The following is an 11,314-nucleotide window of genomic DNA, read 5'->3' on the forward strand; positions in this document are numbered from 1 at the left end:
CCTCTAATACGGGTCTCCCAGGCGGAGAAGTCAGAACGGTCCAGGTTGGGTCTCTGCTGGCACTGTCCCGAGAAATGGGTGATGAGACATGTGTGTAAACAACGCATTCTCTGTTATGCGGATGATGGGGATGAGTTGAGGAGAACATTCAAGATGAGAATTTAGCCGAAGAGAAAACTGATAATACTCCCACGATAGTATTCGGTGATGATGTTCCCAATGACATTACCGACGCTCCTCTTGATGTTCCAAACAACGAGTCCCCTGGAGAGTTCCTCAAGAACAAAGGGATTGTCAAGAACGACAATGAGCCACCGCAAGTGCTCGTTGGGGTATCTGATGAGAAGATTGGTGAAAATGAGGAGACATTGCTAGAAGATAAAGAGGAGGATGGTTCTATTGGTGAAGTGGAGAAGATAATCGCCTCACTCAATGTTGTTCAAGTGTCATCCCAAAATGTTGTTGGAAATTGTTTGGGCAAGAAAGGAGATGGTGCTTACACCGAATTGCCCGTAATTGCTTGTGTCAATGTGGATTTGAATGTCGGTGATGTTCCAAGTATGAATCATCGATCAACATCGCTCGACAAAGATGCAAGGTTGATCCCTCCGAGTAATGACATGCCATGCTTGGGCATTCTGGGAGGCGTGGACAAGCTTTTCGATTTGGCAAGGAATTTTTCCGCCAAAGTTGGGTCTCCTTTGTTGATTTTTTATGGAAGTGAAGAAGGGAGACGTTCAACTGTTCGGTGTGTGTTTGATCCAGGAGGAGTTGCCTCGCCGAAGCTTCTGCTTTCAACTCTCCTTTTGCTTCGTGGTTCCCACCTTGAGGACAAGGTGGATTTTAACCGTGGGGGAGTTGATACGAACCTCTATTAGTTTAGATATTATAGGGATTTAGCATATCTTTTTCTATATCTTTGTTTTCTTGTTCATTAAGTCAGTAGCATTATAAATAGGATAGACTGTTATCTTTTTTATTCATTCAATCAATTAATGAAATATTTTCTCTCCCAAATATAACGTGTGTTTTCCAATCCTAATTTTGGATTCCCTCCGCCGATCCTAATTGGACGCCGGAGTATTCTATCAATCGCCGAGTTATCTGCCCGACGGGAGCGACTCCCGCGCACAGAAACTCTGCAATCGTCCGCCGAGCCTATTGGCCGCCGGAAATTTATCTCCACCGCCGAGCGAAACTCGCCGCCGGTGCTTGTTAAGGGAAACGTCCTTAACAAATACCTACAGATGGGTGAGACAACTGGCCTCATGGTGCTTAGGCAGTTTTGTAAGGGGATTCGGGAAATATTTGGTGGGGAGTTCCTACGAAAGCCCACCAAATATACGGTGCCCAGCACGAGTTTGGCACGAAGATGATGTCGCAAATATTATGTTAGCATCTATCATATTGCATAATATGATAATAGAAGATGAAGGATTTGGGGTAGAGCGCTGAGCACAGGAAGAGGGCGCAAGTACAAGTAACGGAGTGGCCTCCGCGCCGATCCAGATGGGCATACCACGGAGCAATGAATATTTGATCCAACGTTTCAGTGATATGCGCAGGAGCACAACACATACCACACTCCAGGCCGATTTGGTTGAAGAAGTTTGGGCACGTAGGGGAGGTGCCGATGCAGTGTGAATACTATTATGATGTTTAATAGATTAATATTTCATTGTATAATTTTACCCCCACTTTAATACAACGAAAATATAGTGTTTAATTTTAATTTCTTCACTTATAGCCGGTTTTTTATAATTACGTATAGTCTGATAAATTTTAGTACTTATAATTGAATTAAAATTAAAATTAAAATTGGTTATTAAAATTTCGGGGCTATTGGAAGTGTCCGCCTATAGTGGGGCAGTGGAGGAAAAAATTGGGGCTATGGACAAAAAATTGGGACTGTGGACAAAAAAAGGGGCCGGGGCTATTGGGGAAGGCCGCCTATAGTGGATACTTTAAAAGATATATTGAATTTAAGAACGACTGAAACCCCAATATATTTATTTGATAAAAGATCAGTTTAAATTTCAAATAGTAATAAACTGAATCGGAGAGCAATTGAACCTTATTATTAATATTCACAATCATTCAAATATAAAAATGAATTAAAATGCAATAGTTTATTATTAATAATTTTAAGATAATGCCTATAATTAATTATTACTCCCTAAATAAAGTTACTATGATGCAATAATAAAAAAAAATATTTGTTGAACTATATATATTAGCATCATATTTTATAAATCAATATGGAATCAAACTATAATATGGTTAAAAATTAAAAATAAAAAAAAGAAAATGAAACCTATGTATTTACGAACTGAGTATAATAAATTAAAAATATAAAAAAATATATACAATTACATGGGTTATAATTATATCTGCATAAAAAATAGTAGTAGGAGTTGTATATTTCAACTAAAGGGCACAATAGTCACAATATGTTTACTCTTTTTAGGTGTATCAATTTTGTTGAATTAGCATTAATTACATAAATTTTAATTAATATTTTAAGTTTATGGCGGGCGACCATTTAGTATTACTCAATATAAATTGATATTCGATTATATCACAAATCAAGTGCAATTCATTGTTATTGCCATTGTTATTGCTGTTATTTTCAACTTTTATGCAAGATTTAAGTATATTTTCAGAATCAGAGCTTTTAAGATTTAAGTGATGATATCTACGATTTATGCAATCTTAAACCTAACGTCCGTTAAATCATAACGTATGTCGATTGCTTCTTTTCTGGACTTCCGTTACTCCGAACGACTATCACTTTTTAAATTCACCCGGCTTTCATTGTCGAAATTCTGTATAATCTCATTCAAGGAAACAATACATCTCGGAAAAGTCTGAAATATTGATAGATAGCAACGTAAGGCGGCCACTGAGATCGGAATTTGGAATCGATGGCTGAGCACACCGTCGAGCATGAGAAGCACGAATCTGAATCTCTGATTGATAAGATCACCGAGAAATTGCACGATGCTGATCCGTCGTCATCGGATTCGGACGGCGATAACGACATCAAATCGGCTGCATCCGCCGTCAAGTCCAAGATCTATCGCCTGTTCGGCCGCGAAAAGCCCCTTCACAAGGTTCTAGGCGGTGGAAAACGTATGACATTATATTTGGAGTTTTTGGACTGTTTTTTATTACTCTTGGTACTCTAAAAACGATGTGTTTGACATATATAAAATATGTCAGTACTGAAACTGGTGAATTTGTTCGTGTTTTTGCAGGGAAGTGTTTAGGTTTCATTACTGTTAATTAATGCTTAATTTACTTGTGGACACGAATAAATTTAGGATTGGATTTTTTTATATTAGTATGAACTGGCATATTTGTTTTTGAGTCAGTGAGTGAGTGAGAAAAGATGGATGTTATGTTTTCTCTATTGATTAACTTGTTTACATATGAATTGATATGCCCGATGTAGTTTTCTGTTTTGAGAAATGGATGTTCTATCGAAAAAGGATCCTGATAACAAGCAAATTTTTGAGTGTAATCCTTTGAAGTTAAAATGAAGAAGTGATAGGAGTCTGCTGTAGTTTCTTCTGTTTAGCTAATTGTTGTTGGAAGTGCTATTTCCTCGTCCATTTATTTCCAGATTCTCAAATGGCTTTGATATCTGATTATTTTTCTGTTTATATTCGTACCGAATGTTAGCTTCGCGATAGTTGAATAACGCTAAAGTGGCATATGTAGTGCGCTACTTTTGAGCTACTATCAAACTGTACGTTGGATTAAAGCAACAACATGCTCTTCTTGCTGCCATTAGGTTGTTCATATGGAAAACATGATGGGCCTTACATCTTTGTATTACCTAGTACATTTTTGGGTAAAAATTTAAATGAAGTCGTATTAGTAGATAGTGAATTTGGAATTGTGTGTTGGATATCCTTTTTTTTGCATTATTTGTGCAACATATGAACTAAACCAGTATTTGACTGATATGAAGTTAAGATGCCAATCCGACATATTGTTTCCTCATATGCACCTGTATTGTTACAAGTGACATGATTGAATTTTCTTGCAGCTGCTGATATTTTTTTATGGAGGGACAAGAAAGTATCTGCTGGCGTTCTTGGTGCTGCGACAGTGATTTGGGTGCTTTTTGAATTGCTTGAATACCATTTGCTAGCGCTAGTGTGCCATATCCTGATTCTTGGTCTATCAATTGTTTTTCTGTGGTCAAATACAGCCTCTCTTATCAAAAAGTATGCTTACTGACTAACCTAATAGCACTCAAGTTTTGAAATTTTTTATTTGTGCTCTAGAAAAGACAACTTACTTACTCTCTCATGCTTTTCAGATCTCGTCCTAGGATCCCTGAAGTTGTTATCCCCGAGGATATTGTTCGGGATGTAGCTTCTGCCTTCCGGAGTGAAATCAATTTTGCTCTTGCCATCCTCCGAGATATTGCATCAGGGAAAGATGTGAAGAGCTTCCTTGCAGTATGTTAATCTTATTAGTCCCTTAATCATTTACGATTTCTGAGAGATTGGAGTATTGATTCGTATGAAATGTGTGAACACTGAAGATTGATTCACATATAAGAACTTATTGTTTTTTCGGGGGGTCATGTGCTTTTAGGTGATTGCTGGACTATGGGTTCTTTCTGTACTGGGAAGCTGCCTCAACTTCCTCACCCTGTTCTACGTCGGTAAGTGCATGGATGATTAATTGACTGCATTTCGTAAATTGAGTTTTCTCCTGTAGTACCAATGTTTTTTCCCTCCAAAAACAGGTTTCCTTTTGCTGCACTCAGTGCCTCTGCTTTACGAAAAATACGAGGATCAGGTTGACGCTTTTGCAGAGAAAGCTGAGGCAGAGCTGAAGAAACAATACGCCGTGTTCAGTTCCCAGGTCTTGAGTAAAATTCCGAGAGGGCCGTTGAAGGATAAAAAGTTCCTGTAAACCGTTTGGAGGTGTGTTGCTATGTGAAAGTAAATCTGTTGGGTTACTGTGCTGCTTTGATTAGTTTCACTACTTGGTCTTATAGAACCCATGTTTTCACCAGTTTGTTTTTTTTTGTGGGTTCCTAATGGAAAAACATGTGCGTTACTTGGTTAGGCATTTTCTATTCTGTTGCCTCTGCATTATTTAAATTTATCATCATACGAATTGTAATCGACTATGTGGTATTAATAGTTATCTGTCTAAACTTTATAAAACGTAGTATAGATTATTCAGATTTTGCATTGAATTTGATATTACGATGTAGTTCTGCCTCTGCATTATTTATTTATTTATCTATCATCATACGACTTTGTATTGCTGTGTACAATGACGAGATGAAAACAGGTGTTAAAGGGATATTGAGTAACAAAAAACGCTTTAAAGTTTCTATGTTCTTGATGTATTAAGACGACAAATAAGTGAGATATGGAGGAGTCTCAAAAAAATCACTCGATGATTCAGTATTTACCCAGAGAAGTAGATCCTTGGCTAATGTTTGTTTACAACTACACTAAAAAAGTGGAAATGGAATTTTAATATCTGATAAGTATTTCATACTACTATTAAAGAAATTCACACAAATGAATAACAAATGGGCTAAATCCGCACGGATGCTCAACATATGGCATTATTTACAGCTACTATATCCAAGCCTACTTTTATCATAAATAAGCATGTAAAAACTGCAAAATCCAACACGAACCAAAACATTAAAAATCCCCCGAAGCTGATGCAGATCAAATCCCGTGGTTATCTCAAGCAATTCCAACGTTCGACAAGAACAAGGAACCGTTGAATGTTTTGACACGCAAACTTGCAATGCTCTAGAGGAAGTAAGATAGCTGCTCTGTCTTCCTCGAACCTCCCTCTCCGTAGAGATCATTCCATTGCTTAAGCTCGGCCATTATGGAGCCCCCGGAAGCAAAACTAGCAGCAACCTGCACCATCATGGATGAGTCATGAAGCTTGACATGTCAATATGAAGTTCAGAGCAACGGATCAAATAACAAGAAATTGATCATGCTGTCAAGATATACATTCGTATGGTAAGCGGAGTCACATTACCTGATTCCTGGCCTGCTTAAAGTCTTCCATGTTTAAGGGCCTCAATGATATTGTTTTTTCCTCTTTAGTTTCTTCTTTGGAAGCAGAATCATATTCAGAGCTCTCCTGATCATCTATCTGCTTCTTTTCCTGACCAAGCAAAGCTGTTAGTGGAAAACTAATGTATTGAGAGTTAAAAGTTGATCATTTTGAAAGAAATTGAAGTACCTTATCCTTCTTCTCTCTCTCCTGCTTTATGAGTTCTCTGACTGGCCTATAAGCTGCTGTTACACACAAATTCTGTTTCCAATAGCCATGTTAATGGAAGATATACAAAAAAAAAAAACAACAAATTCGACAACTTCCAAACAAACCTTTAGATCACTTCCACTGTAGCCTTCTGTCATGACTGCAAGATCTTTGAAGTCTAGGAATTCCACTTTTTCCTTGGATAGCAGTGTTCTCAATATCATTTCTCGGTTCTCCACTGAAGGTAGGCCGACCATAATTCTGCGCTCGAACCGCCTAATAATGGCTTCATCGAGATCAAATGGTCTATTAGTTGCTGCAAGAACAAGTATCCGCTCCCCAGCTTTTGTCATTAGCCCATCCCAATGTGACATGAACTCGTTCTTAATTTTCCGCATCGCCTCATGCTCTCCTGCTCTTGTTCTCTGCCCGAGCATACTGTCTACCTCATCTACAAAGATTATGGTAGGGGAAACCTTGGCTGCAAGCGTGAAGAGAGCTCGGACGTTCTTTTCATCTTCCCCAAACCATTTTGAAGTGATTGTTGACATTGAGACATTTATGAAGCTAGCCCCAGCTTCATTGGCAATGGCCTTTGCCATCATTGTTTTTCCAGTCCCGGGAGGGCCAAAGAGCAGTATGCCTCTGCAAGGCTTGAGAAGCCCACCGGTGAATAGGTCTGGCCTCCGAAGAGGAAGCATCACCAGCTCCTGAAGTGATTCCTTGATGTCATTCAGAGCTCCAATATCAGCAAATGTCACTCCGATCTCATTTGCAGGGATGACTTCTGGCCTAATCCGCTTCTCGAATTCATTATCTGGAGGTACTTCCTGGCATAAGCACCAAAATTACATACTAGTTAAACGATCATTCCGTTAAGGATCAGTGTCGTGATGCATAATGAAAGGTTCACAACTTACCGGGATCTTAATGGCTGATGCATTCTCAGCATCAGTCTTTGTTGACGAGGCTGATTCCTCCGGTGCACTCTTGCTCCCCGGGTTTGCTCCAGGTTTCGATCCAGCAGCATTCTGTTGTTGTTAAAACATGATCCGTTAAACGAGTGGTAAAAGTTAGGAACACAGAAAAGCAGGATTGAGATAGGAAAAGCCTTGAATAAGTCAGCATTTGCATATACCTCGAATTTAAGGGTATCTTTGCCACCCTTCCTCCTCCCTTGGAAAAGGCTTAATCCATGTGCCAGACTGCACCAAATGCAGTGAAGTTAAGAAAATAAGGGACACAAATTATAAAATGAATTATTTTATTCATATCAAACCTGACTGATGAAATGAGAAGCTTCCCATTACGATACTCGGGATCCTTTCTAGACATCAAATGGTATGATAGGGCAGAAACTACGATTTCCTCGATGTAGTTACTTAGGAGCATGGTGTCGGCATGACAGATGGATCCTAAATCATCACACTCTAGATCATTTGCAGCAAGTACCTCAGCAATGTGATTCTTGTTATCCTGATACTGGATCTTCTTTATATCCTCTTCGAGCTGAGCTTTCCAGCTCGGAAGATTAAATTCATCTTCCTGGGGTCTGATCTCGATATTGTAAGGGAATAACACACTAATCCGATCATCAACTATCCTTGATTCCTCAGTAAGGCCCAACATTTGGGAACCGAGGACCAAGATTGATCCTGATATTTTCTTCAACATTCTACTGAACATCTTATATAGCCTAGAAGATTGGAGAAATAGCTTGTCAACATCCCGGATATACAGAACTATGGAACCGGTTTCAGAAAGTGAAACCAACACCTGCAAATGACTTTCCCTTAATGATATATATAGCAAGCCAATATTTGATCACATACAATGGGATCAAAGGGATACCTTATAAAGTGACTGCACAAAAACCTTCTCATCGAAACTCCAGCTGTTCAAGCGTTTAGAAGGAGCTAACAAAGTGAAAACGACCAAGTACAAGATGTTATGCAAGATACGACGAGGAGAAACTATTAGGCTCATCTTGGACAACATGCTTGAAAAAAAACTTGCATGTAAAGATTAATAGACGCGATTAGGAGAATGTATACTCAACCTGCACTTGAAGAGTATGACTGTAAACTGATGCTGCTCATATCTGAAGAGACAGAAGAAGCTCTCCGATGCTGTGGAGGTTTTTTGATTTCTTCATTTCAAGAAAATGAAAAGTGTGACACACTGTTTGTTGCTAAAATATATAGATGTATAAAGAAAATCTGAATTCATGTTCTATGAATAGAAAATAGCATCATGAATGATCTTGTACCTTTGCCGTCCTCTCTTGAAGGAAGTGCAGAGAACGAACCAAGAAAACTGGTCACTCGTTCAAATGTTACTTCAGAGATGGACCTCTGCAGAGACTACAAAAGGAAAACTGGATTTAATTAACATTTGTTGATTTATTTGGTTCATGGATATTCGATAAACTACGACCATCTTCATGTGGCCACTCTTTTGATCAACAAGACCAGGGTTCATCAACAACACCTATCAGTTATCATAAAGTTAATCTAGTAAATAAAGCAAGTACTCACAGTCTCTTTATTGATGCTACCGAACTTGCTTTGGATCTGTGGTTGATTGACAAAAACAAGTAAGTAACAGATCAGAAAACGCGCAAGAAAGAACAAATCTCTAGGAGATGAATGCACCTTAAGCGAAAAGTTGGCCATATCGAGGAGCAGCAACTTGGTATCGAACTGATGAGCTAGCGCCTTAGCAAGCGTTTGATGGTATGGTTCTGCAAAAGAAGGGAAAGCCAGAACAGGATAAGAAATGTAAAGGAAAATGTGAATTTGTGAAGCAATGTGATACCTGCAGGTCCGGAGAGCAATATAGCCCGACTTGCAGGGGACAGATTTCGAGTGTGCTTAGAGACATCCAAGTGTTTCAGATGAAAAAAAGCTGCATTTGTTAACAAGAGACGCGTTCGCTCACTGTCGGATTCAACAAGGCAAGGTGTTAGCACATTTATTCTCTCAACAAACATTTTGGTTAAGATTTATTAGTAACAATATAATTGTCATACATCTTTTAGATATGAAGACTTGAACTATGCTAACAAATTTTATCCCTAAACCAAAACTAAACATGAAAACATAAAGTAAGGCACATAAAAGGAAATAGAAAATGCTTATTCTTTTCCTAACAAGCCTCTCCATGGAAACTATACAATATATATTCACACAAGGAATATAAAAAAAGTTATTTCCATATAATGATAATCTTGTTTTAATGTAGTTCTATAAATTTAACCTGAGATAATATGGAAACTCCTCAAAGGAAACTCCACAGCTCTTTCCATCAACAACCAATCTGAGAAGCTCGAGGTGTATCCCCTCGGGGGTGACGCCTTGGGCGGCGGCGGAGGAGGTCCATCGGCCGAACGTGGAGCTGGAGGCCAAACCGAGGCCGACTCCTACGCCGACGCCCAATGCCGACAACAATAAGTGGTTCTGTTCCATCATAACCAACAACCAATACCTATACGTACATAGAAGGATATACGTATAGGAAAATGGGCCGAATAACGGAGGGGGAATGCAGATTTTTTGGTTCCGAATGAGACGTTGGTCAATTCCTTTGGTTTGTGTTTGTGAATAAATAACATTGTGAGGATGACGCTATGCTATATATAGCCAGCTATGAGAGAGAAGAGATTGAAAAACTAACGAAATTTTGGTCGACTTTACCTTTTTGACATATATATTTGCCAAAATGTCAGAAAAAGGAGTTAATGTGTTTTGCTACATGGAGAAAATTCCAGCTCAAAATTCGAGTTTTATTCGGAAAGTATAGTGTATGAATAAGCAGACTTTATATTTATCTCTCTAATTTAAGAAATTTCTCATAGGGATGACTACAAGATATTGTTATTTCAGGTATTTTTTTATGTTTCTGAACACTACTATTCTGATATATAATGCGGGATTTCTAGGAAATTTGATAAAATCAAATGTTGATATCGGTTACTATAAAGAATCATAGTATTGGAATAAGTACAATGTTAGTACTTCATTATGCATCGATTAATTGTTTTATAGTAGTAGTTAATTGGTGTGGGTACTCAGAAATTATTTGAGATTATTAAGAAAACAATGTAAAAAAGTTTGTAGAATGTGAATCATACTACTTTTATTTATTAATTTTATAATAATTATGAATAAAATGATTTATTAGAATATGATGTTTATTTATTAAAAAAGTAAATACAACAATTAATAAAGACTAGAAAAAGATGATAAAATTGAACAAGTAATAGGGGCAAGAATCAAGATGGTATCTACTTAATCCAAGAGCTATGTTAATCTCAATATGTAAAGTTTTATTGATGTAATCATGTTTTCAGAAATACCGTTTAAGTTGACTAACAGCAAATGTTCCCTTATTACAAATAAATAAAGTTTCATACTATCGAGTAATTATTTACTGTTTTTAAAATACGAATTAAAGATATTAATGAAACAAGAGAATACAATGCTTCTTTTCGGGCTCTTTTATCGCCACCAATTCGTTGGCCATTCAAATACACCTGGCAGATTTCTATTGGCTGTCATCTACACCATTCTGACTGTTGTTGGAGATCCTATTGTCGTGAAAAAATGTGACATAGTATATTATTTTATTTAAAGCAAATATTAGCAGACAAATTTTATGGCATGCATTCGTCGGGTCCTTCTAAAATAGGTCCAAGAATAAAATATTCCGACATCATTTTTTTGCCATTAATTAACAATAGCTAACATGATTTAAGGGAGGAGAAAAATTGAAAAATAAAAAAGTCGGCCACGATTATATTTTTAAAAAGTAATTAAACAAATTCGGTAAATACATTACAATAATCGCAACTAGCTGGGGACAGCAGTGTCTAATAAAATATGCATTCACATCATAATTAATTACTTCACCCCTAATTAATTACTATTAGTACATTTTTTGTTATAAAATGTAGACAGTCTCAAAAAAGGGGTGGCCGCACGTGTTACGCTTTCTCTAATACATTATCGACACGTATATTGTATAATGGCAAATATGGAGGCAT

The 11,314-nt window shown here is 37.5% G+C and overlaps 2 protein-coding genes across 2 annotated transcripts; one reads left to right on the plus strand and one right to left on the minus strand.

Annotated features, from left to right (window-relative positions):
- Nucleotides 1-2,804: 2,804 nt before the first annotated feature.
- LOC121789787 (reticulon-like protein B4) lies at nucleotides 2,805-5,206 on the plus strand. Its single transcript, XM_042188156.1, has 5 exons — nucleotides 2,805-3,132; nucleotides 4,055-4,235; nucleotides 4,331-4,472; nucleotides 4,612-4,681; nucleotides 4,766-5,206. The coding sequence occupies exons 1-5, from the start codon at nucleotides 2,925-2,927 to the stop codon at nucleotides 4,933-4,935; spliced, it is 771 nt and encodes a 256-aa protein (XP_042044090.1). The 5' UTR covers nucleotides 2,805-2,924; the 3' UTR covers nucleotides 4,936-5,206.
- A 302-nt stretch (nucleotides 5,207-5,508) lies between these two features.
- LOC121789786 lies at nucleotides 5,509-9,851 on the minus strand. The gene is made up of 14 exons (XM_042188155.1): nucleotides 9,529-9,851; nucleotides 9,088-9,209; nucleotides 8,925-9,013; nucleotides 8,808-8,843; nucleotides 8,540-8,633; nucleotides 8,330-8,419; nucleotides 8,122-8,186; nucleotides 7,550-8,046; nucleotides 7,409-7,475; nucleotides 7,191-7,301; nucleotides 6,396-7,100; nucleotides 6,250-6,321; nucleotides 6,043-6,171; nucleotides 5,509-5,915 (listed from the first exon to the last, which is right to left on the minus strand). The coding sequence occupies exons 1-14, from the start codon at nucleotides 9,738-9,740 to the stop codon at nucleotides 5,802-5,804; spliced, it is 2,403 nt and encodes an 800-aa protein (XP_042044089.1). The 5' UTR covers nucleotides 9,741-9,851; the 3' UTR covers nucleotides 5,509-5,801.
- Between the last annotated feature and the right edge of the window lie 1,463 nt (nucleotides 9,852-11,314).

The sequence above is a fragment of the Salvia splendens genome, unplaced genomic scaffold (assembly GCF_004379255.2).
Source record: "Salvia splendens isolate huo1 unplaced genomic scaffold, SspV2 ctg338, whole genome shotgun sequence".
NCBI lineage: Eukaryota > Viridiplantae > Streptophyta > Magnoliopsida > Lamiales > Lamiaceae > Salvia > Salvia splendens.